General features: G+C 57.1%; 4 protein-coding genes across 6 annotated transcripts; 2 read left to right on the forward strand and 2 right to left on the reverse strand.

Annotated features, from left to right (window-relative positions):
* The first annotated feature begins 550 nt into the window (after positions 1-550).
* On the forward strand, positions 551-8,534 carry RGL2 (ral guanine nucleotide dissociation stimulator like 2). 2 transcript variants are annotated; one of them, XM_082664422.1, is made up of 18 exons: positions 551-769; positions 994-1,220; positions 2,467-2,550; positions 2,806-2,984; positions 3,115-3,165; positions 3,255-3,552; positions 3,823-4,074; positions 4,157-4,260; positions 4,354-4,438; positions 4,522-4,590; positions 4,758-4,832; positions 5,418-5,450; positions 5,571-5,692; positions 5,789-5,884; positions 5,967-6,078; positions 6,187-6,477; positions 7,122-7,236; positions 7,345-8,534. In XM_082664422.1, exons 2-18 carry the CDS (start codon positions 1,035-1,037, stop codon positions 7,554-7,556), a joined length of 2,364 nt encoding a protein of 787 aa, XP_082520548.1. In that variant the 5' UTR covers positions 551-769; positions 994-1,034; the 3' UTR covers positions 7,557-8,534. The 2 variants fall into 2 exon arrangements, with proteins under 2 accessions (XP_082520548.1, XP_082520549.1); XM_082664423.1 differs by having other exon boundaries at positions 553-769; positions 994-1,199.
* A 310-nt stretch (positions 8,535-8,844) lies between these two features.
* On the reverse strand, positions 8,845-10,157 carry PFDN6 (prefoldin subunit 6). 2 transcript variants are annotated; one of them, XM_082664632.1, is made up of 5 exons: positions 10,139-10,157; positions 9,847-9,992; positions 9,507-9,577; positions 9,301-9,425; positions 8,845-9,053 (listed from the first exon to the last, which is right to left on the reverse strand). In XM_082664632.1, exons 2-5 carry the CDS (start codon positions 9,908-9,910, stop codon positions 8,924-8,926), a joined length of 390 nt encoding a protein of 129 aa, XP_082520758.1. In that variant the 5' UTR covers positions 9,911-9,992; positions 10,139-10,157; the 3' UTR covers positions 8,845-8,923. The 2 variants fall into 2 exon arrangements, with proteins under 2 accessions (XP_082520758.1, XP_082520757.1); XM_082664631.1 differs by having other exon boundaries at positions 9,847-10,151.
* A 377-nt stretch (positions 10,158-10,534) lies between these two features.
* WDR46 (WD repeat domain 46) lies at positions 10,535-17,437 on the forward strand. Its single transcript, XM_082664676.1, has 15 exons — positions 10,535-10,652; positions 10,752-10,964; positions 11,073-11,153; positions 11,297-11,409; positions 11,533-11,620; positions 11,749-11,810; positions 12,032-12,136; positions 12,242-12,392; positions 12,518-12,653; positions 12,973-13,072; positions 16,072-16,385; positions 16,532-16,626; positions 16,752-16,847; positions 16,975-17,088; positions 17,175-17,437. Exons 1-15 carry the CDS (start codon positions 10,584-10,586, stop codon positions 17,271-17,273), a joined length of 1,836 nt encoding a protein of 611 aa, XP_082520802.1. The 5' UTR covers positions 10,535-10,583; the 3' UTR covers positions 17,274-17,437.
* Positions 17,438-17,780: 343 nt separating this feature from the next.
* Positions 17,781-19,413, reverse strand: B3GALT4 (beta-1,3-galactosyltransferase 4). Its single transcript, XM_082664249.1, has 2 exons — positions 19,366-19,413; positions 17,781-19,186 (listed from the first exon to the last, which is right to left on the reverse strand). Exon 2 carries the CDS (start codon positions 19,161-19,163, stop codon positions 18,027-18,029), a length of 1,137 nt encoding a protein of 378 aa, XP_082520375.1. The 5' UTR covers positions 19,164-19,186; positions 19,366-19,413; the 3' UTR covers positions 17,781-18,026.
* Positions 19,414-20,089: the final 676 nt, after the last annotated feature.

The raw sequence follows: 20,089 nt of genomic DNA on the forward strand, positions 1-20,089 counted from the left end.
GCCTCGGCTGCACCCAATCCCCCTTCGGAACTGATTGGGGTCGGGCGCCACTAATGGCGGACAGGACGCCCTGAAGAAGCCGGCCCTAGAGGGGTGACAGTACGTGAACCGAGATCCAGGCCCTGGCGTCGGAAACCCCCGAGCGCCGAGTCCCTAACCGGACGTGGCGGCTTCCTGCTCCGCCCCTTTCCGAGGGGGCGGGAACCCAGGGCTCTCAGGAAAAGCCGGAGTGGATTTCGGCCCGCTACACGCGCGTGTGGGGGTGGGAGTGGAACCCCGCGGGCTGGAGTAACTGTGTCCGTCCCCGCCTAAAACGCTTCCCGCGGGAGTTTTAGCCTAGTGGTTGTGTTAGGGGAGAGGAATGTCAAATTTGGCTCCTGCCCTTCCCCGGGGGCTGGAGACTGAAATCTTTATATCAGTTAAGTGCGGGGCGACTTGGGTTCCAGGATCCCCGAGTCCGGGGGGCCCGAGGACAGCGGAGCTGGAGACCCGGGCTCCTGGGTCCCGGCCCCTGAGTGTCTAGCGCTCCTCTCGTCCGCGGCCCTGGCTCCTGTCCTCACTTCCTTCCCTTTTTGGCTCCTGCTCGCGGAGCGGGCGGACGTGGGGGGAGCGGAAAGGGCGGGAGGGCCCGGGAGTCTGGCGAGGGGGTGGGGTACAAGGGGGTGCCGAAAAGCCAGGGAAGGGACTCGGTCCGGGAACTTGATCAGGGGCCGGAGACCTACGGGAACAGCGGCCCGGGACCCTCGCTGCCCCCACTCCTCCTGAGCAGGTCAGAGCCAGAGCACCCTGTGACCCTGCCCGTTCCCGTACTCGTGACCCCCTCATCCCCAAAATGCAAGGCCCCCCATATTCCACCCCTGTATCCCTCCTTCCCCCCCGCCCAGCCTCCCTTCAGGACTCCCATCCGGTTACCTAGAACCCACCCGCTTACCTCCCCTCCGGATCCCCCGCGTCCACCTGACTCTCCACCTGACCCCTCCTGTCTCTCCCCAGGCGCCCCCATGGCCCGACCCCGCTGATTCCTTCACTCGGCCATGCTCCCGCGGCCCCTGCGGCTGTTTTGGGACACGAGCCCCCCCGGGGGAGTCGTGCTGAGCAGCTTCCGGAGTCGAGACCCCGAAGAGGGTGGGGGCCCAGGTGGCCGGGGCGTGGGCGGGGGGCAGGAGGAGGAGGAGGAGGAGGAAGAAGAAGACGACGAGGTGAGACGCGGGAGGTGGGAGGTAGGGGGCGTGTATATTTCTGAGACTCTCCACCTTTTGGTGTCTGTGTCCCTTCATCTCTTCCTGCCTCAGCTACTTCCGCGCCTCTCGCTGGTGTCTGCCTGTCTCCCCGCTGCGGGGAGTCCCGGCGTTTCTGTGGTTCTGTGCCGCAGTGTGACTCAGGACCTGCCCGCAGGAACCTGCCCTGTTCCTGCCAGGAGCGTCTGGCTGGCTGTCCTGCGGGTCTCTGGCCCTCTCCGCCTGTGCCCGAGTGTGCCCGTCTCTCTGGGCTTGGTGTCTAGGTCCCTGTCTCCCTCCCTGTTTTTGTTTGGCGGGGAGGGGTTTGTTTCCACAGTAACCCGCTCCTCTGATTCCGGGATTGGGGAGGGAACCCTTTGACTTCGTGACCCCTCCCCCCTCTCCTGCCGGGCTCTCGGTGGAGGCGCGAAGCCAAGGTTCTTGGACCTTGGAGGGACCATCCCGGGCTGAGTGGCGGGTGGTCACCTGCTTTTCTCCGGGACTAATGGCGGTGGCCAGGAGTATGACTGGGGCCTCGGGAGGCGCCAAAAGTTGGATTTGAGGCCCCGAGGCTTTGGACTCCTGGGTCCAGAGTCTGGGTGAGGGCTGGGTGACTAGCAGGGCTGGTTTTTCGGGATCGGTTGGGGGAGGGGCTGGGTCACATGACACTCTGAGTCTTTCCCCCACATCATCCCCACTTCCCCTTCCTCCTGTACTGGGATCAGAGCCGCCACCTCGAGGGGTGTCTCCAGGGCTGAGGGACCCGGGGAAAGGGGGCTAAGGGGAAGGACTAACTCTTTGGGCTTGGTCAGTTCCTGCGGGGGAGGGCGGAGCATGCGGCTGTGCCTGTGACTGAGGTTTCAGCTTCTCAAGGTCTCTGCCTCAGGCTTTCTGCCTCTCTCGCTTCCCGTCTCCTACCCTTTGCACCTTGATTCTCCGCTGTTCTGGGGTTCAGCTCTGGGGGGAAGGGGCTACAGCGGTCTCCAGGACCAGAGTTCCTGCATTCCATCCAGCCCCCCACGGCAAACCCCTAGACTCCACCGGGCCCTGAGGCGGCTTGCGGGGGGCTGTCTGGGCCCCAGTGGGGGAGACCTGGGGTCACCAGTCCCCCCCACCCCTCGTACTCGCTGGTACTGTCCCCCGCCGCAACAGGTGAGGGGTACAGAGGGAGGAGTAGGGCCTGGGGCTGAGGGTTGGGCAGTGGGGTATGGTGGGGAACTGTCTGACCTCCCCTTCCTTGCTCCTCCAGGCCCCTGTGTCTGTCTGGGACGAGGAGGAGGATGGTGCCACCTTTACTGTCACAAGTCGCCAGTATCGGTCTGTTGATCCCTTGGTGAGATCATAACTTTGACTTCAGACCTCTGACCCTCCACCTCCCAGTTCCCCTTCCTCCGGCCAACTTTCTGGCCAGAGTGCCAGGTTGGAAGTTTGCAGACTGCACTCTGCTGTGTGACTTAGGTCAAGTCTTTTGCCCTCTCTGAATCTTAATACAGTGAGCCTGGATCATCTCCTAGGTCTGGGATTTCCCCCAGATATCTAGGGGCAGAGTTGAAAAAAGGGTCAGTGACTGGCCCTCTGTCTCCCCCAGGCCCCGAGGCCTCCCCCGCGTTCCTTCCGGAGGCTCCGAGCTGGCACTCTGGAGGCCCTGGTCAGACACCTGCTGGACACCCGGACATCAGGGACTGACGTGACCTTCACGGCAGCCTTCCTGGCTACTCACCGGGCCTTCACCTCCACGCCTGCCCTGCTAGGGCTTATGGCTGACAGGTCAGGGTCATAAGGGGCCAAGGGTCATTGACATGTCTGGACTTTCTAAAGCCGGAATATCCCGCCCAAATAGTCAAAGCCACTAGCATTTTGGAAAAAATGGACAGATAGAATCTCTTCCACTCCCCAGGCTGGAAGCCCTTGAATCTCATCCTACTGATGAGCTAGAGAGGACAAAAGGGTGAGTGACCCCTGATTCTTAACCTCACAGTTCCCTCCGCCCAGGCTGCAGCCTGACATCTGACCCCTGGCGGATTCCACTTCTCCCAGGGTAGCCATCTCTGTACTGTCAACCTGGCTGGCCTCTCACCCTGAGGATTTTGGCTCTGAGGTCAAGGGTCAGATTGACTGGCTTGAGAGCTTCTTGCTTCGGACAGGGTATGCAGCAGGGGAGGGTGTTGGGGGGGGCGGCGCTGACCTCATCCGCAACCTCCGGTCCCGGGTGGACCCCCAGACCCCCGAACTTCCTAAGCCCCTGGCCCTCCCCGGCGATCCCCCTGCTGACCCCACGGATGTCCTGGTGTTCCTCGCTGACCACTTGGCCGAACAGCTGACCCTGCTAGATGCGGTGAGACCTTGACCTCTGACCCCCCTGCCCCCTGCCCCCTACTAACCTGTCCCTGACTCCAGATCCTTAGCGTGCTTCCAATCCTTCCTGATCCAGCTCCCAGTCTCCTTCGCCCACCCAGTTTTGACCTTGCCCCCTTTCCTCTTGATTGTTGCCCTTCAAACCCTGTGCCCCTCTGGTTCCTTGGCCACCTGAGATCCTCACACCCCCGATATTGGAAGGCTGACCTCACTTGACTACAAACTTTAACCTCTAACCTCTGCCCCACAGGAGCTATTTCTCAATCTGGTCCCCTCTCAGTGCCTGGGGGGCCTGTGGGGTCACAGAGACCGGCCAGGACATTCCCACCTCTGCCCGTCTGTCCGGGCTACTGTCATACAGTTCAACAAGGTGGCAGGGGCAGTGGTCAGCTCTGTCCTGGGGGCTACCTCAACCGGAGAGGGGCCTGGGGAGGTGACCATACGGCCACTCCGTCCCCCCCAGAGGGCCCGACTGCTGGAGAAGTGGATCCGTGTGGCAGAGGTAAGAGAGAGGCTCGGCCCTACTAGGGACTGTGGTGTGGAAAGAGGCCCACAGCTGCGGCCCCCTCTTGTGAACCCCACAGGAGTGCCGTCTGCTCCGAAACTTCTCTTCAGTGTATGCTGTGGTGTCGGCCCTGCAATCCAGCCCCATCCACAGGCTTCGGGCAGCCTGGGGGGAAGCAGCCAGGTGGGGAGGATGGGGCACTGGAGTCGGGTAAGGGCTGGGAGGGGGGCAACTGAGCCAGGGCCCTCCTCAAGACCACTGCCTCCTGCTCCCCAGGGACAGCCTCAGAGTCTTTTCCAGCCTCTGCCAGATTTTCTCCGAGGAGGATAATTATTCCCAGAGCCGGGAGCTCCTCCTGCAGGTGAGGCCTGTTCCCAGCATTCCCAGACATCCCCCCCACCCCCCCACCCCCACCCCCATGTCTCCTTGTTCTGTCACCACCAGGAGGTGAAGCTGCAGCCTTCTCTGGAGCCAAATTCCAAGAAGTCCCCGAGGTCTGGCTCCCGGGGTGGGGTGAGTGACTAGTTGGGGGTGGAAGCAGTCTGAGGGATGGAAGAGGAGGCACAGCAGCGTGAGGAGAATTCAACTTGTTCTCTGAGGCAATGGGATAGGAAAGTGCGGAGAGATGGAGGGCCCTTGGATCAATGGCAGGGGTGACTGACTCTTACCTCTGATCTCAGGGTGTGGTCCCATACCTTGGCACCTTCTTGAAGGACCTTGTGATGCTGGACGCAGCCTCCAAGGATGAGCTGGAGGTCAGTGTGTGTGTGTGTGTGTGTGTGTGTGTGTGTGTGCGCGTGCGTGCGTGCGTGCGTGCGTGCGTGTGTGTGCGCATTGCGATAATGGAATGAGTAGGCCTCAGGGTCAGACAGACCTCCTTCCAGAAGGGGCTGCAAGGCAGAAGCACTGCCAGGACTCTGTTACTTCGGCAAGTTTGTTTAACCTCCTTGTGCCTTAGTGATTTGTAAATGGGAAACTAGTGACGTCTCTACATCAACCTTTTATTATGAGAGTTAAATGAATTAACGTTTGGCGAGTGCTCAGAACATGCCTGAGATGTAAGCATATATAGTTTGCTAAATAAATCAATACTGGGATCTTGGGCAAGTTCCTTATCTTTTCTGAGCTCTAATTTTCTCAACTGTAAAGTGGACACAATTTTGACCCATGATGTTCTATTTAAAGGGTAAGGTAGGGGTCTTGGGGCATGATGGATGAGAGGGGGAGGAGGGGGAGGGCCAGAGGAGTCAGAGAGGCTGAGTGAAGTGAGTGTTTGGGAGAGGGGATGTTCTCTCTGTGGCAGGGTTGGGACCCTCACCCCATCCCCTTTATCCTTGCAGAACGGATACATCAATTTTGACAAGCGGAGGAAGGTGAGGGGAGCATTTAGGCTGGATGCTAGCTGTCCCTAGCTACATCCCAGGAAGGGGAGAGGAGGGCAGAGTCAGGGGTTCCTGAATTTTGGCGCCTGCAGTCTGTGGGCTCCTTCCTAGGAGTTTGCTGTCCTTTCTGAGCTGAGGCAGCTCCAGAACAAATGTCGTGGCTATGACCTCCGACCTGACCCCGATATCCAGCGGTGGCTACAGGGGCTCCGGCCACTGACAGAGGCCCAGAGGTGACTGGCTGGGTGCGGTTGGGACTCCAGGGCTCAGGCTGGGCGTGGGGGTCAGTATGTCATGCACTGACCTCTGCCCATTGCCCCCATCCCCAGCCATCAGGTGTCCTGTGAGGTGGAGCCATCCAGTAGCAGTGACCCTCCTGCCCCGCGGGTGCTTCGGCCAACGCTTGTCATCTCGCAGTGGACAGAGTGAGGGAGTCAGTGGTTGGAGGGTGGTCTCTTGGGGACTTGTCCTTCTCCCTCTGACCTTCCCAATGTCCTGCCACTCCAGGGTGCTGGGTTCTGTTGGAGGTCCCACACCCCTTGTCTCCTGGGACTGGCCGAATGTGGGGGCAGAGGAGGTGCCTGCAACCCCCGCTCCACTGCTGACCCGGCTGGCCCAGGTGAGCTCCGCTCCTGACCTCTGACCTCAACACTGACCCTGACTTCGTGAATCCTTCTTCCTTGACCTCCCTGCCTTCGTGCCAGTTCCCTGTGTCGTTTGTCCCCAGCACATGAAGTGGCCGTCTGTCTCATCTCTGGACTCCGCCCTGGAAAGCACTCCAGCCCTTCAGAGTCCCGCTGACCCCAGCCACCTCTCTCCCCCAGCCTCCTCCCCGAGGCCTTCTCGAGGTCACCGCCGCTCAGCCTCCTGTGGCTCCCCGCTCAGTGGGGGTGCAGAAGGGGCCTCCAGGGGGCCTGGATATGGGGGAGGGGGGCCTGGGCCAGGGGCCTCTGATTGCCGCATCATCCGAGTCCAGATGGAGCTGGGGGAAGACGGCAGTGTCTACAAGAGCATCTTGGTGAGGGAGCTGTGGGCTGGGAGGTGGGGTGAAGGATGGTGCCCCGAGGGACTAGAGATAGATGATGTCTTAGATGTCAACAGCCAAATGGGAGGATGATTTTACTTTTTTTTTTTTTTTTTTTTTTTTGCGGTACGCGGGCCTCTCACTGCCGTGGCCTCTCCCGTTGCGGAGCACAGGCTCCGGACGCGCAGGCTCAGCTACCATGGCTCACGGGCCTAGCTGCTCCGCGGCATGTGGGATCCTCCCGGCCCGGGGCACAAACCCGTGTCCCCTGCATCGGCAGGTGGACTCTCAACCACTGCGCCACCAGGGAAGCCCTGTTTTTACTTTTAATTGACCTTTGGTTTTAGCAACCATGTTTTCTTTTGAAGGTTACTTTGCATTAGCTGGTGCACCTTGAACTTTGGGTGGCTGTATTAGATTTTCAGAACCAATAGCAGTTTCCCCACAGGAAGCAGCCCAGCAACTATGTGGGCTGGCGGATGGAGTACAGGGAGCCACCATGTTGGGTTTCCCTCTTCGCTTGAAAGTTTGGGTGCGGGTAACCTTTTCTGGTTGGGATTACTGGCTAGGGTTGGAAAAATGGAAAGCACAGGTCATCATGGCCAACTGATTGCTCTTTTGGTCTACTGTCCTGCCAGGTGACAAGCCAGGACAAGGCTCCAAGTGTCATCAGTCGTGTCCTTAAGAAAAACAATCGTGATTCTGCGGTGGCTTCAGAGTATGAGCTAGTGCAGCTGCTCCCAGGGGAGCGAGGTCAGAGGCTGGGAGGGCAGACAGACTCTGGAGGAGAGTGCATCCACATGCGGGGGGTTGTGCGGGGAATGACTGTGTTTGTGTTTGACACCCTTTCTGAACCTACAGAGCTGACCATCCCCCCCTCGGCTAACGTCTTCTACGCTATGGATGGAGCTTCACTCGATTTCCTCCTGCGGCAGCGGCGACGGCCCTCCACTGCTACACTGGGCCGTGCCAGTGGCCCTTCTGCCTCGGGAACTCCCCCAAGTGAGGGAGGAGGGGGTTCTTTTCCCAGGATCAAGGCCAAAGGGAGGAAGATTGCCCGAGCACTGTTCTGAGGACGAAGCCCTGTTGGCTCCTAGAACTCATGGTGGCCGTGCCAGATGTGGGGAGCCATCCTGAATGGTGGCAGTTGCCGCACTGGGGAAAAATCCATAAGGATGGCCAACCACCCTGGGGCAGTGAAGCGCCACTGGTTTACCAGCCAGCCGAGATCCAGCCCTATGGGAACTGGTAATCTTGGTACCCAAGACGGATACCTGTGTATAGCTTCCCACTTTCCATGAATGCAGCACACAGCTAGTGCTGGGAAAAGGATCCGTTTCTGATTCCTGGCCACATCCTAACATGCTAAGGGCCAAGGAAAGGCCTGGAAGTAGGGGGAAAGGAAAAGCCTAGAGGCTCTGAGCCCCAGGGGAAGGGAATGGTAAGAAAAAGGTTCTAGTAGGAGTTCCTCTTCCTAGTCTGGGGGTTCCTGTCACTGTGACAACACTAATAAACCAAAACACTACCTGAACTCTACTCCCGTCCTTGCAGTGTGTACGAACTAGCTGCTTGGAGTGGGGGTGGGGAGTTGGCTGAAGGTAGACACCGTGGAAAAAGAGGGGCCCAATGTTCTCTATCCATGAAGAACTGGAAGCAAGGACTTGGTGGAAACGGTTTCCTCAGAATGGTTTGTTCCTCCCCAGCAACCTCGCCATCCCTGGTCCCTTTATTTGCTCTTACATTTTTCTCCTCAGTTGCTACAAACCCATGTCAAGTACTAGCCATCCCAATTAAAGTGATCAGCATGAAGAACACCCCTGACTCTGAATTTGTAAGAAACAATTTTAGGACAAAGAAATGGAAGAACAACTTTGTGGACAATGTACAAACTGGGAGACCTTACAATATTACAATGCATTATGTGCTGGGGCTTGAAATCAGTTTAAGCTACACTCAAATTCTAGGAAGAAAGAGACTAAAAAGAACTAATGTGCCAGGGCTATTTTGAGGATGACAAGAAATCATAGCAAAGGAGGGTCACCATGTTTCATTCTGGGGTCAGAGAATTGTGAGTTCTTCAATAAACTCACTTTCCCTGAAATTATTGTGTTGTAAATGCCCTTTTCATGTTTCCAACCAAGATATGGAAGAGTTAAGGGTTCCACATACAGGCAAGAATTAGGTTTGAGACATTTCGGATTTTAGTCTCAAGAAAGAAGGGTTACTCTGCCACACAGAGATTCCAGTGCAAGGATCTGGACCTGAGAGAGTAATGCAAGTGATAAACATATAAGGTGGAAGGGACCAGGAGAATGGATGGAGACAATTATAACAGAAGCGACTGGTCAGAAAACGGCCAGGTATTTTCACATTTTATTAGCTACAGTATAGACCCTAGAGCTGCCTCATTTCCTCCCCTCTCCCCCCCCCCAGGACAGGGTCAGACCTTCCCAGGAGCCCCTGCTTTTGCTGCCTGGGCCCGCTGGAACTCCTGCTGCAGCTGAGCAAGGGTCTCTCTCTGTTGCTCTGACTGCCGCTCTAGGTCCCGGAGCTGGGATTCGTATCGCTTACTGAGGAAAGGCAAAAAAGCAAGTAAGGAGAAGTTACTGAGACTTACTGTTGAGGGTGCTGAAGGCAAGAAGAAGATTGGTGGAAAACTTGAGATCTAAGGGGAGGATGGAGGAGAGGAGTTACAAGGGAAGGGTTGGAGGAACTGGACAATTGGGGGATACTCTGGAGAGCGACTCTACGATGGTTCCTCAACACCTTTTTCCCAACGCGTCAGGTACATCACAGGGGGGTGGAATAAAGACTCACATCTCAGCCGTGATGTAGTCCAGCCTTTTCCCCACTGTGGCCCGAGCTTCCCCCAGCTCCTGTTTGACCAGCACGGGACCCAGAAGTTTAAAGACCACATTGGATCCATCCAGCAGGGCCAGTTCCTGATGGAGGGGTGGGACATACATGATCAGAATTACTGCCAGGACAGATCCCTCCTCACCCCACAAATCCCAGTCTCTCACCTCCTTCACGATATTATTTTCTGTTAGTTGTGCCTCTAGTTTCTGCCTCCCTGACATGGATTTACTCAAGTCTGGTGGGTGGGAGGAAAGACTTTATTAGAGACATCACATGCGCCACCCGACCCCCAAAATCCTGATGAGAAAAAGATGCAATTGAGGAAGTAGGCCAAGGACGGGGCGGCGAGTCAGTGGATGGGAAGAGTATAGAGGTGGGGATGGACCTGCACGCTGGGGCCGGGAGTAGGGGGGTGGGGTGGGGGCAGTGCAGAACACATGGTCTGGGTATGGCTTTGGGTTTTGAGGGAATTGGGGCGAGGCCACACCGACCCTTCTCCCTTACCCTTCTGTAGCTGTTGATATTTCTCCACTTCTCCCTGTAGCTTCTTCTGGATTAGCTCAGCCATGGCGGGGACGAAAGCCTGCGGGGAGCGGGAGGGCGGCGCTGGGTCTCACACTCTGGAAGGTACCCGAGCTCCCTTTTCTGGCCTGCGGAAATGACAGCTCTCCTGACAGGCAGCCTCTCGGAACACTGCAGTCTCTCCGGATCCGGAATATCTGCTTCACCCCTGCCCCAGGGGGTGGCGGGCGAAACAGGACCCCAAACCCCTCAACCGAATCCCTGACCCACTCACGTTCTCCCGTCAGTATTGGTAAACCCGGAAGTAAACAACGAATGCCGGGAAAAGACGGCGCCGGAAGCTTTCGTCTGGTGCATGCCGGGAAATGTAGTTCTAACATGTTTAATGAGCGGCTTTCCGCTGAAAAGACTGGATTTGGAAGGTTTTAGGCAAGATGGGGAAACCAAGCTGGTAAAAGAAACTGCACGGTTGCTTGGGTCCTGGCCCCGGACAGCCTCTCTTTCATTACTCGGGCATAAGCTGCTGCACGGGAGGGCGGGGCCAAGGCCCGCGGAGGCCCTCAGTGGCGAGCGCGCCCTCAGTCAAGATGGCGCCTAGAAGACTTCAGACCTGGGGCGGCGCTGATTGGATGAGGGTCGGAGAACTTCCGGGAGTTCTCCATCCGATTGTGGGACAGCTGAAAAGAGTTTGCACGTGTATCGTGGTTCGAGTGGACTAGATGGAGACGGTCCCCAAGCTGGGCAATAATGTCACGCCCAAGAAAGACAAACTTCAGGGCAAGAAGAAGGTAGAGACCTCCTTGGAGTGGAAGGGAAGTTTTTAGCTGCGGGGTTGGAGGGGCGGGGCGAGGGGCAGCGCACTATCGGGTATCCTGATCTGTCGGCAGAAACCGCGGCGATACTGGGAGGAAGAGACCACTCAGACTGCTGCCGGAGCCTCTCCAGGTCCACCTCGTAAACGGAAGAGGAATCGAGAGTTCCGCCCCCAGAAGCCAAAGAACACTCACAGCACAAGGAAGTCTCGGATCTCCAAGAAGCCCCAGGTCCCGAAGAAACCCCGGGAACGGAGGAGTCCAGGGCTTCAGCGGAGCTTGTCTGGGGTGAGCCTGGGACCTGATAGGGTGGCAAGGCAAGTCGCCTTGTGCTTGAGGGTACGAGGGTTGGGGTCAACCTGAGCCTGTTTCCTAATTGCCTCCTCCTTGCCCCAGGCCCAGGACCCATTTACAGGCCCCGCCCCCGTCCCTGTGGAGGTGGTTCAGAAGTTCTGTCGCATTGACAAATCCAAAAAGGTGAGGACCAGTCGGAGAGTGGGGAGGGGTTGCAGGCAGGGAGTGTCTGGGTGAGTTGGATGGAGGCGGGGCCAGGTGGCTCTCCTGTGACCCCCATATCCCTTGGTTCTTCTCCCACTCCTTCTCCACCAACGATGTTGTAGCTGCCACGTTCTGAGACCAAAATCCGGAGCCGACTTGAGGCGGCTGAAGCTCAAGAAGAGGAAATAAGTGTCAAAGCTGCTCGTTCTGAGCTGCTGCTTGCTGAGGAACCTGGGTGAGTGGACCCTAATGTGGGCCTCCCAGCCCCTGCTTTATGGGGCTCTCATTTCTCATTTTTATGTTGGTACACCCACTACATATTAGGAAGCCTTAATTCATCCCTGATGCTCACTTGCAGATTTCTGGAAGGAGAGGATGGGGAGGACACGGCAAAAATATGCCAGGCTGACATTGTGGAGGCTGTGGACATTGCAAGTGCAGCCAAAGTGAGCCTGAGGATGGAAAAAGGGCCAATGGGTTGATGGATGCAGAGTAAGATGGGAGTGGGGACTAGAAGAGAAAATTACCAAAGGGAGCCAATTATTTCTTTTTTTTCTTTTCTTTTTTTTTCTAGCATTTTGACTTGAACTTGAGGCAGTTTGGACCCTACAGGCTTAATTACTCTCGAACTGGGAGGTAAGGAATTCCAGTTACTTCAGTCTTGCTCATCTCAGCCATACCAGTGTGTGTCTGGGTTGTCGATGTGGGGAGGGTCTTGTGATTTGCTTGCATGTGAGGGTGCGCGTGTATGGCAGCATCTCTGCTCTCACCTGGAGAGAAGGAGCTGGTGTGGGGCAGACGTCTGAGCCCAGGTGCCCCCCTGAACTGACACCCTGCCTGTCCTCCAACTCCAACAGACACTTGGCTTTTGGAGGGCGCCGGGGTCATGTGGCTGCCCTTGATTGGGTGACAAAGAAGCTCATGTGCGAGATCAACGTCATGGAGGCAGTGCGGGACATCCGGTCAGTGGCCTCGGTTAGCAGCGGTGGGGCTGAGACAGCCCATCCCTGATCGAATGACAGCCAGTGCCTCCCTTTCACGTTGTACTGTTACTCCGCTCCTCCCAGGTTTCTGCATTCGGAGGCACTGCTTGCTGTCGCCCAGAACCGCTGGCTTCACATTTACGACAACCAGGGCATCGAGCTCCATTGCATCCGCCGCTGTGACCGCATCACGCAGCTTGAGTTCCTGCCTTTCCACTTTCTCCTGGCCACAGCTGTGAGTGGCTGCGGAGCAGAGGGACCGGGTGGCAGGCCCTGAGAAGACTGACCATCCTCCCCTGGGGCCCCAGTAGAGGAAGGACAGAGGGCAATCAGGACTCATTTTCTCTCTCTCTCTCTTAGTCAGAGACAGGGTTTCTGACCTACCTGGACGTGTCAGTGGGAAAGATTGTGGCAGCTCTGAATGCTCGGGCTGGACGGCTCAACGTCATGACTCAGAACCCTTACAACGCCGTCATCCATCTGGGACACAGCAATGGTCGGTTCCTGGGTGAACTTTGAGCCTGACCATCCTGTCCTACTTTTCGTTTCGTTTCTTTTTTTTTTTTCAGCTTGAGGGATCTTAGTTCTCCGACCAGGGATCGAACCTGGGCCCTTGGCATTGAAAACTCTGAGTATTAACCACTGGACCGCCAGGGAATGCCCCTGCTTTTCTTCTATATTTGCTTTTAACGGGTCCCTTCAGGTTGCTCCTCTGCTTCCCTCTCTTGTTACTTCTTGGCCTTGAGTCCCCATCTTTCCCAGGGTTAATCACCTCAGCGCCCTTTTAGTAACTAAAGTTCTCCTCTGATGCCTAGGGACTGTGTCTTTATGGAGCCCAGCCATGAAGGAGCCACTGGCAAAGATTCTCTGTCACCGTGGTGGGGTCCGGGCTGTGGCAGTAGATTCTACAGGCACGTAAGTCACTTGTTTGGGCCTGAGGTGCTGGGGGGTGAGGGGCGGTGTGTGTGTCACAGCTCAGCAGAAAGGAGAGGAGGGGCACAGACGCTGCAGCCAAGCTGCTTGGGTTTAAATCCTGGTGTTATTCCTGACCAGCCATGTCAGCGAGCATGTTAGGTGACCTCGGTGTACCACACATTGTCCTCACCCTGAGACTGGGGATATGAGTGTCTCGCTCAAGGGCCAGAAGACTTTTTCTGTAAAGAGCCTGATAGTAAGTATTTTAGGCTTGTTGGCAATGGGGCATATCTGAGTGATTTATGTAGGTCCTTAAATAACAAGAGGAAACACAGGATTGCAAATTTTTAAGCAATGAACTTAGAAAAATAATTGAGCACAATATTTTTGTAATACAGGTCTACTCATGGGAAGAGTTGGATTCCTGTTTTTGAGAATAACATTTGGTTTAATTGAGGTTGAAAGTTAGTGTCCCAAATCATCCAACCCAATTGCAAATGTTTATCTACAGATGCCGATCTGTGGAGAGATTTTGGTACTTGAAATTTGGTACTCTCAAGTGAGATGCTTTACGTGGTGTCAGTCTTGACCACAATACCGTGCTGTCTTAGCACAAAAAGCAGCCACAGAACAAGTAACTGAATGAGTGTGACTGTGTCCCAATAAATCTTTATTTGTAGATGCTGACATTGGAGTTTTCAAATAATTTTCATGTTTCAAAATATATTTCTTTTGATTTTTTTTCCCAACCACTTAAAAATGTAAAAACCATTCTTTACAGTTTGTGGGCTATACAGAAATAGGTGGTGCGCTGGCTTTGTTGGCTCATGGGCCATAGTTTGCCAAGCCTGGGGCTTAGCTTAGAAAACTGTTGTAGGCGTGAACGCGAGTTAAGGCCTATAGAGTTGATCATGGTGCCTGGTGGGTAGGGAGCGCTGTATTTCGTCATCTTTGTCAAAGACGATTGTCCTCTTTAGGTCTGGCTGGTGATGTGAAGGGTTGGGGGTGGCAGGTCTGCTTTGAATTTCCGCCTCACGAACGCTGTGAAGTCCTGACTGCTTTTCCCCTCCAGGGTCCCTCCAAGGTCTGTTTCTCGCCATTCTCAGTGTCTCACAGTTTCTAGCCTCCAGTTCTTCCTCCTTCTTGTGTGTCCTGGGTGTTGATGTCAGAATACTCTTTCCCACATGGCTTTCCTCCTTTTACACCATTGTTCAGGAATCTTCTACATTAAGTATTAACTCCATAACCTTACTTTTAAGTTGTTTGATAGAAAATCAGGAAGAAGAAAAGCCCAGTGGCTACCAACTTATGAAAGCCTGCCAGATGCTCACGCCTCCTGGGCCCCCCATAGTTGTGTCTCTGTGGACAGGTGGTTTGCTTCTGCCCTGTTTACTCCATGTCTGTGCCAGTCTGGTGCTAGGACTGTCAGGGGGCCTGTCCTGAGGTTTTCTGCCTTCTATGGGCCATTGGACCTGAGCTGGACTTGGCCTTCCCCAGGCTGCCTGGGTCAGCTACTCCTGTGCTCAGGGCTCCATCAGTTCCTTCACAGAGGTTTGGTCAACAGCCTGACACCAGACGGCTCTGGTCCTTGGTCTTAGGCCCACCCCGGCTTAGCTCTGGTCCTCCTCAGGGGTGCCTCAGACCAGCCACAGGGGCTCCAGAGATGAGGCTGACTGTCGTCCTCAGCTGGCTTTCTGGAAGCTTGCATTAGGATTGGATTGGACTCGCAAAGCTGAAGTGTTTCTTGCAAGTTCAGTAGCGTGGTAGTGTGGCCTTGGAGACCCATCTGGCCACTGGGTGGGCATTTGCACAGGGGATCCCAGAGCTGGGTGTGTTTGGGGCAGGAGCCAGCGTGTGCTCCTCAGTTGTTGGCTCAGTGAAGGGTGTGACCCTGTGTCCCAGGAGCCCTCCATAAGTCCTGGTTTGTGCTGATGGCCTCTCCCTCGGGTGGAGCTGGGCCCTGATTGTCTTGTCAGGACAAGTATCCAGCTGGGCCTCTCTTCGGCCCCATCACAGGCCAAGTCTCTGCTCAAGTAGGAACTCCTTAGTGTCTTCCTCCTGGGTTCACAGCCAAGGCTAAGAGGAGGGTCTTTGGCTTCTGGCAAACATACATCCCCTGGCCTGGCTGGTCCCCCTTCAGCCTCCCTGAGGAGCAACTTGAACATCAATAGAAACTCCAACCTCTGCAAGTAAATGACTTGCATGGTACATGCTTCCTTGAGGGGATTTGGTCACCAACCTTGCCCACCCTCCTTCCAGGGAAGGGGGCGGGGCAGGGCCCTCTAGTGCATCACTTCCTTGCTTCCTAAGGAGGTTTTTTCAGGTCCATGCAGCCTCCATCTTGTGGCCTGTCATTGCCGGAGAGCAGCTTTGGGAACTATCTCCCGTCCGACCTTCAGGAGCCCCTGCAATTTGTCCCCTCCTGGCCTTCCTGGCCATATTTCCCACCAGCCTGGAAAACAAACCCCTGCTTCCATCTCCCTGTCTCCATGCTCTGATGTTAATTCATTTGTACCTGCTTATACATGCATCTCTGTTTTTTGTGCTTTCTTGAGAATTACCTAGAATGGCTCAAATCCCACGAAGCCCTCCCTGACCACTGCTGTGAGCCCTTCCCGCTGCTTACCGATGGGCTGCCTGTCTATGTGGTGGGACCTCACACCTGGGTGTAGATTGTCGTGTGTGTCCTCCCTTTCATTCACATGTCGTGAGTGGGTAAGAGCACAGACACTAAAGACACAGGTCTGACTTGAATTCTAGCTCTACCACTCACCCTGATTTCCTTTCTCTGAGCTAGTTTCAGTTTCTTCTCTGTAAAAGGGAAATGAAAATAGTACAGCCGCCTCACTGAGAAGAGGTGCGTGGAGTGTGTGGTGTGATGGTAGTGATTACTGTCATTATTGGTCTTCTTCTCTTCAACCAGACCTGATGCCTGGACTTGGCCACGGGCCTGCCCAGTAAGCTCATACTATGGATTAACCAGCCCCCCTTGCCCCCAGGCACATGGCCACCTCTGGCCTGGACCACCAGCTGAAGATCTTTGACTTGCGAGGGACGTTCCAGCCTCTGAGCGCTCGGACCCTGCCCCAGGGAGCGGGGCACCTGGCCTTCTCCCAGCGGGGACTGCTGGCTGCAGGAACGGGCGATGTGGTCAACATATGGGCAGGACAGGGCAAGTCCAGCCCCCCGTCCCTGGAGCAGCCCTACCTCACCCACCGGCTCTCAGGCCACGTGCATGGCCTTCAGTTCTGCCCCTTTGAAGATGTGCTGGGAGTGGGGCACAGCGGGGGCATCACCAGCATGCTGGTCCCTGGTGAGTGGGCAGGGCTGGGGCTCTTAAGTGGATGACCTTGGGATGGAAGCTGGAGTGGGCCTGACCCTGAGACAGCTGGGGGCCAGGGGCTTGCTCAGGCTGGAGTAGGTTCCTGTTTACAGTTCTGTGTTCCCTCCTCCCTCCAGGGGCTGCTGAGCCCAACTTCGACGGCCTGGAGAGTAACCCATACAGGAGCCGGAAGCAGCGCCAGGAGTGGGAGGTGAAGGCCCTACTGGAGAAGGTGAGGAAGTGTCTGCATGTGGTGTGGGGCCGGGGGTCTTGGGAAGAGTGGGCTTCAGCGGCATCTCTTGGGTGTCACCCTCCTGTGGCTCCTTACGCATTCCTGTCCCTCTGTGACACACCCAGGTACCTGCAGAGCTCATCTGTCTGGACCCACGAGCCCTGGCAGAGGTTGATGTCATCTCTCTGGAGCAGGAAAAGAAGGAACGGCTTGAGAGGCTGGTACGGAGCAGGCCCCCGAGGGCCCGGGCCTTCCTCACCCCCACATCCTGTCCCCACCATGTCCTCATAAGTGCAGTTCCCTGCCTTGGAAGTCTGTTTCAGGTTTCACTCCTGTCCCCTCCCTCAGGGCTACGATCCCGACACCAAGCCTCCCTTCCAGCCAAAGCCAAAGCAGAAGGGCCGCAGCTCCACAGCAAGTCTGGTGAAGAGGAAGAGGAAGGTCATGGATGAGGAACACAGGGTAAGTGAGCACTGGGGGATGGGCCGGGTGGCCTGTGGGCTATGCCCTCCTGCCACTTCTCACCTCGCCTTTTCTCCCCACCCCAGGACAAAGTCCGGCAGAGCTTGGAGCAGCAGCCGCAGAAGCAAGAGAAGGCCAAGCCCATGGGGGCCCGGCCATCTGCCCTGGACAGATTTGTGCGCTGAGCCAGGCTCCAGGGGTTCCTGGGAACGACATTCTCTCCCCAAGAGCACCTGTGGGGAATGACCTGTTCCCTGGAATGAGGAGGGAGCAGTGAGCCCCCTCCCCCACAGGGGGTGGAAAGCTGACTCCTGGGGGTTGGGGGAGAGGGCTTGGTATTAAACAGGAAGGTGGGTTTTTGGATAACATGTCTGGATCATCCTGTGGACCTGTTCCCTTCCCACGTCCGGCCTGGGGCTGCTCTCAGACACGAGAGGTCGTGGTGTCTTGCTTCTACCCTCACCCCTATCTTGTAGTCGCTGTGGCTTTAGTCTGGCTCTCTAGGGCCTTCCTCCAGGGAGAGGCTGTCCTCCCTCTCCCACATCCCTGGAGATGTCCTTTCCATCCAGCAGGCTCTGGTAGCCTTCAGGTTCCCCAGGTTTGTGATCTGAGACTCCTGGTGAGGACCACACTGTACTCGAAGAGGAAAAGAGACAAGTTTATTGAGGGGCTTGTGCCCCTCCCCTGCCGTGGCTGGAGAGAACAACCCAGCATGTGCGGCTCTTCCTGATGACCATCTTTGGGGCTGGCAGGCAAGGCAGCCCCCTAGGTGTGTCCTGTATCCCTCAGTCTTCAGTGACAGACTGCGCATCTGGTGTAGGGCAACCAATCAGTTGCAGCCAGCTAGAGCCCCTGCCTTGGGCCCGGGAGAGAGAAGGTGGTGAGGGTGCTGGTTGGACTCTCAGCTCCTCACCCCTCTCCTGGGCGCTCACGCCCTCTCAGCTGTGAAGCCAGGCTATTACCCGGCATCGGAGGATGCCGAGGACTCCCTGGAGCCAGGAGCAGAAGGGTACAGTTCTTTCCCCGTCAGAGCCACCCACCAGCTTCCAGGCTTCCTGCATCTCCCAGGGGTCCAGCTTGTGGGATGTCAGCAGGAATTTCCCATAGCAGCACCGATCCAGGGGGTAGTGGGTGGCACCAGCCAGCTTGACACAGTGGGTTGGGGCGAGGCCTCCTCGTCGGGCACTTAACCCCACAAAGACATCCTCCAGTGGCAGAAGGGGTGCCCGGCTGGCTACCTTCAGTATGAGCTGCACAGCAGAAGCCGATAGCACATACCCCGTGCCTGAGGCATAGGGGGGAAAGGGGCCCCAGGTGGGAGGCCACTGTTTCTCTGATATCTGGTGCTTGCCCCCTGGTGTCCGAGAGGGGTGCACCCGCCAATGCACACGGCCCAGGTACAAGAGAGGCACAGGCTGGCTCGCCAAGGTGGGGCCTCCTTCCCACTTTTCATCTCCAACTTTCGCCTTTCTCGGGGGCCCCATGCCCCTTTCCCATTGCTCCCAGCGGCCTCCTCGCCGGACCAGCTCTGATACCAGTTCGGGGACATTGACGAACACATCATCATCAGTCTTGAGGATGTAGCGGGCCACGGGGCAGTGTTTGTCGGCCCAGTTCAGCCCGCTGAGGGTCTTGAGAGTGAGGTTGCGGTAGGAATCCTGGAAAGCCGCCAGCATTATGTCCCCCTGGGCCGCTGACTCCCGCGCCAGGTCGTTCCCGCGCGAGCCCCAGCTGGGTTCTCCCAGCAGAAAGACAGTCTGCACCCTGAGCCCTCGGGCCTCGCGCAGCCGGCCCCACGAGGCCCGAATGGCGTTTCTCTGGTTCAGGTTATCCGGGGCCGTGCACACCAGGATTAGCAGGAAGGGCGGGGGGCCGGGACCGCCGCACGCCTCCTCGTTGGGGATCAGGAGGCGGGGCAGGGTCAGGGGCGGCCCGGGCGAGGCCGGGCCTGGGAGCAGGGAGGCTAGCGAGATGCTCAGCAGCTCCTCCCCGATGCCCGAGGGCCCAAAGAGCGTCCAGACAATCACGAGCAGCAGGGCGGCCAGGAGAAGGCGCCGGAAGAGGCTGAGGCGCATGGTGCGGCGCAGTCAGAGGGGACCTGGAGGGAAAGATGGAACGCGGTTAGAGGGCGGAGAGTGCAGCTCTAGGACACTTCGGTCCCTAACCGGTCACGTCAGGGCTGGGGCGGGCGGAGGGCACGGCCTGTGCCAGCGCCCTACGGTGCCGGCGCGGGAGGCGGCGCGGCGGGGCCCATGGCTGCAGCTGAAGGGAGGTTACCTTGTCGGCTCGGCGGCCGAGGCCTGCCTCCATGGCCGGCGGGTTTCCGCTTCAACAGTCACCTCTTCCGTCCGCGGCAGCGTCCTAGCCCCGCCTCTCTCGCTGGGAGGGCGTGGCGTGCGCGCCCCCGGGAACCCTGTCAGAAGCTTCGCAGCCGCGCGGCAAGCAGAATGCAGAGGGGACTGTGGTGTACAAGTGGGGTCTTCCCCGAAACTGGGCAAGAATGGAATTGGACCCGCGGGCCTCGGGCACAGCGGGCGAACGCTGTGCAGCCGGAACGGCAGCGGCTCCCTGGCAACAATGCGCCCCACCCCCCCTGCCGCTCAGCTCTTCCGGGTCACCAAAATCAGCATCTCCCCCCAACTCTCAGAAACCTAGGGTGGTAAAGACCTGGAAATACTCGCCTAAGCGGCAACCGGCTAGGCTCAACTACCTACACAAGCCTCAACACCCTGCAAGACAACAGGGAGCCTAGTCTTGAAAATCGTGAGGGCTCCTCCTCGAGGATGAGCGTGTTGGTTGCCCCTTCTCCCACCCACCTGGAGAGCAGGGCACCACTAAGTAAAATGTTGCTTCCCGCAGTGGGGAGTGGCAACAGCATAGCTTTAACCAAGACCAAGGACACTGTCTGGGCAGCTGAGTGGGGAAATCAGGCAGGAGGGAAAATGACCAACAGGCCCCAGTGTGAGAACATGTTCCCTATTAGTGTCTCCAGAAAAATGCA

The sequence above is a fragment of the Grampus griseus genome (genome assembly GCF_964374135.1).
Source record: "Grampus griseus genome assembly, chromosome: 10".
Classification (NCBI taxonomy): domain Eukaryota; kingdom Metazoa; phylum Chordata; class Mammalia; order Artiodactyla; family Delphinidae; genus Grampus; species Grampus griseus.

Bases quoted from the DNA above. Each gene is read 5' to 3' on its own strand.
- RGL2 (XM_082664422.1), top strand. From the start codon at position 1,035: ATGCTCCCGCGGCCCCTGCGGCTGTTTTGGGACACGAGCCCCCCCGGG. The intron at 4,075-4,156 runs GTAAGAGAGAGG...TGAACCCCACAG, and splicing joins AGTGGATCCGTGTGGCAGAG to GAGTGCCGTCTGCTCCGAAA. The intron at 6,478-7,121 runs GTGAGGGAGCTG...CTGTCCTGCCAG, and splicing joins GTGTCTACAAGAGCATCTTG to GTGACAAGCCAGGACAAGGC.
- PFDN6 (XM_082664632.1), bottom strand. From the start codon at position 9,910: ATGGCTGAGCTAATCCAGAAGAAGCTACAGGGAGAAGTGGAGAAATAT. The intron at 9,426-9,506 runs GTGAGAGACTGG...CCCCTCCATCAG, and splicing joins AAAATAATATCGTGAAGGAG to GAACTGGCCCTGCTGGATGG. The intron at 9,054-9,300 runs GTGAGTCTTTAT...GCCTTTCCTCAG, and splicing joins GACTACATCACGGCTGAGAT to TAAGCGATACGAATCCCAGC.
- WDR46 (XM_082664676.1), top strand. From the start codon at position 10,584: ATGGAGACGGTCCCCAAGCTGGGCAATAATGTCACGCCCAAGAAAGAC. The intron at 11,621-11,748 runs GTGAGCCTGAGG...TTTTTTTTCTAG, and splicing joins ACATTGCAAGTGCAGCCAAA to CATTTTGACTTGAACTTGAG. The intron at 16,386-16,531 runs GTGAGTGGGCAG...TCCTCCCTCCAG, and splicing joins CACCAGCATGCTGGTCCCTG to GGGCTGCTGAGCCCAACTTC.
- B3GALT4 (XM_082664249.1), bottom strand. From the start codon at position 19,163: ATGCGCCTCAGCCTCTTCCGGCGCCTTCTCCTGGCCGCCCTGCTGCTC.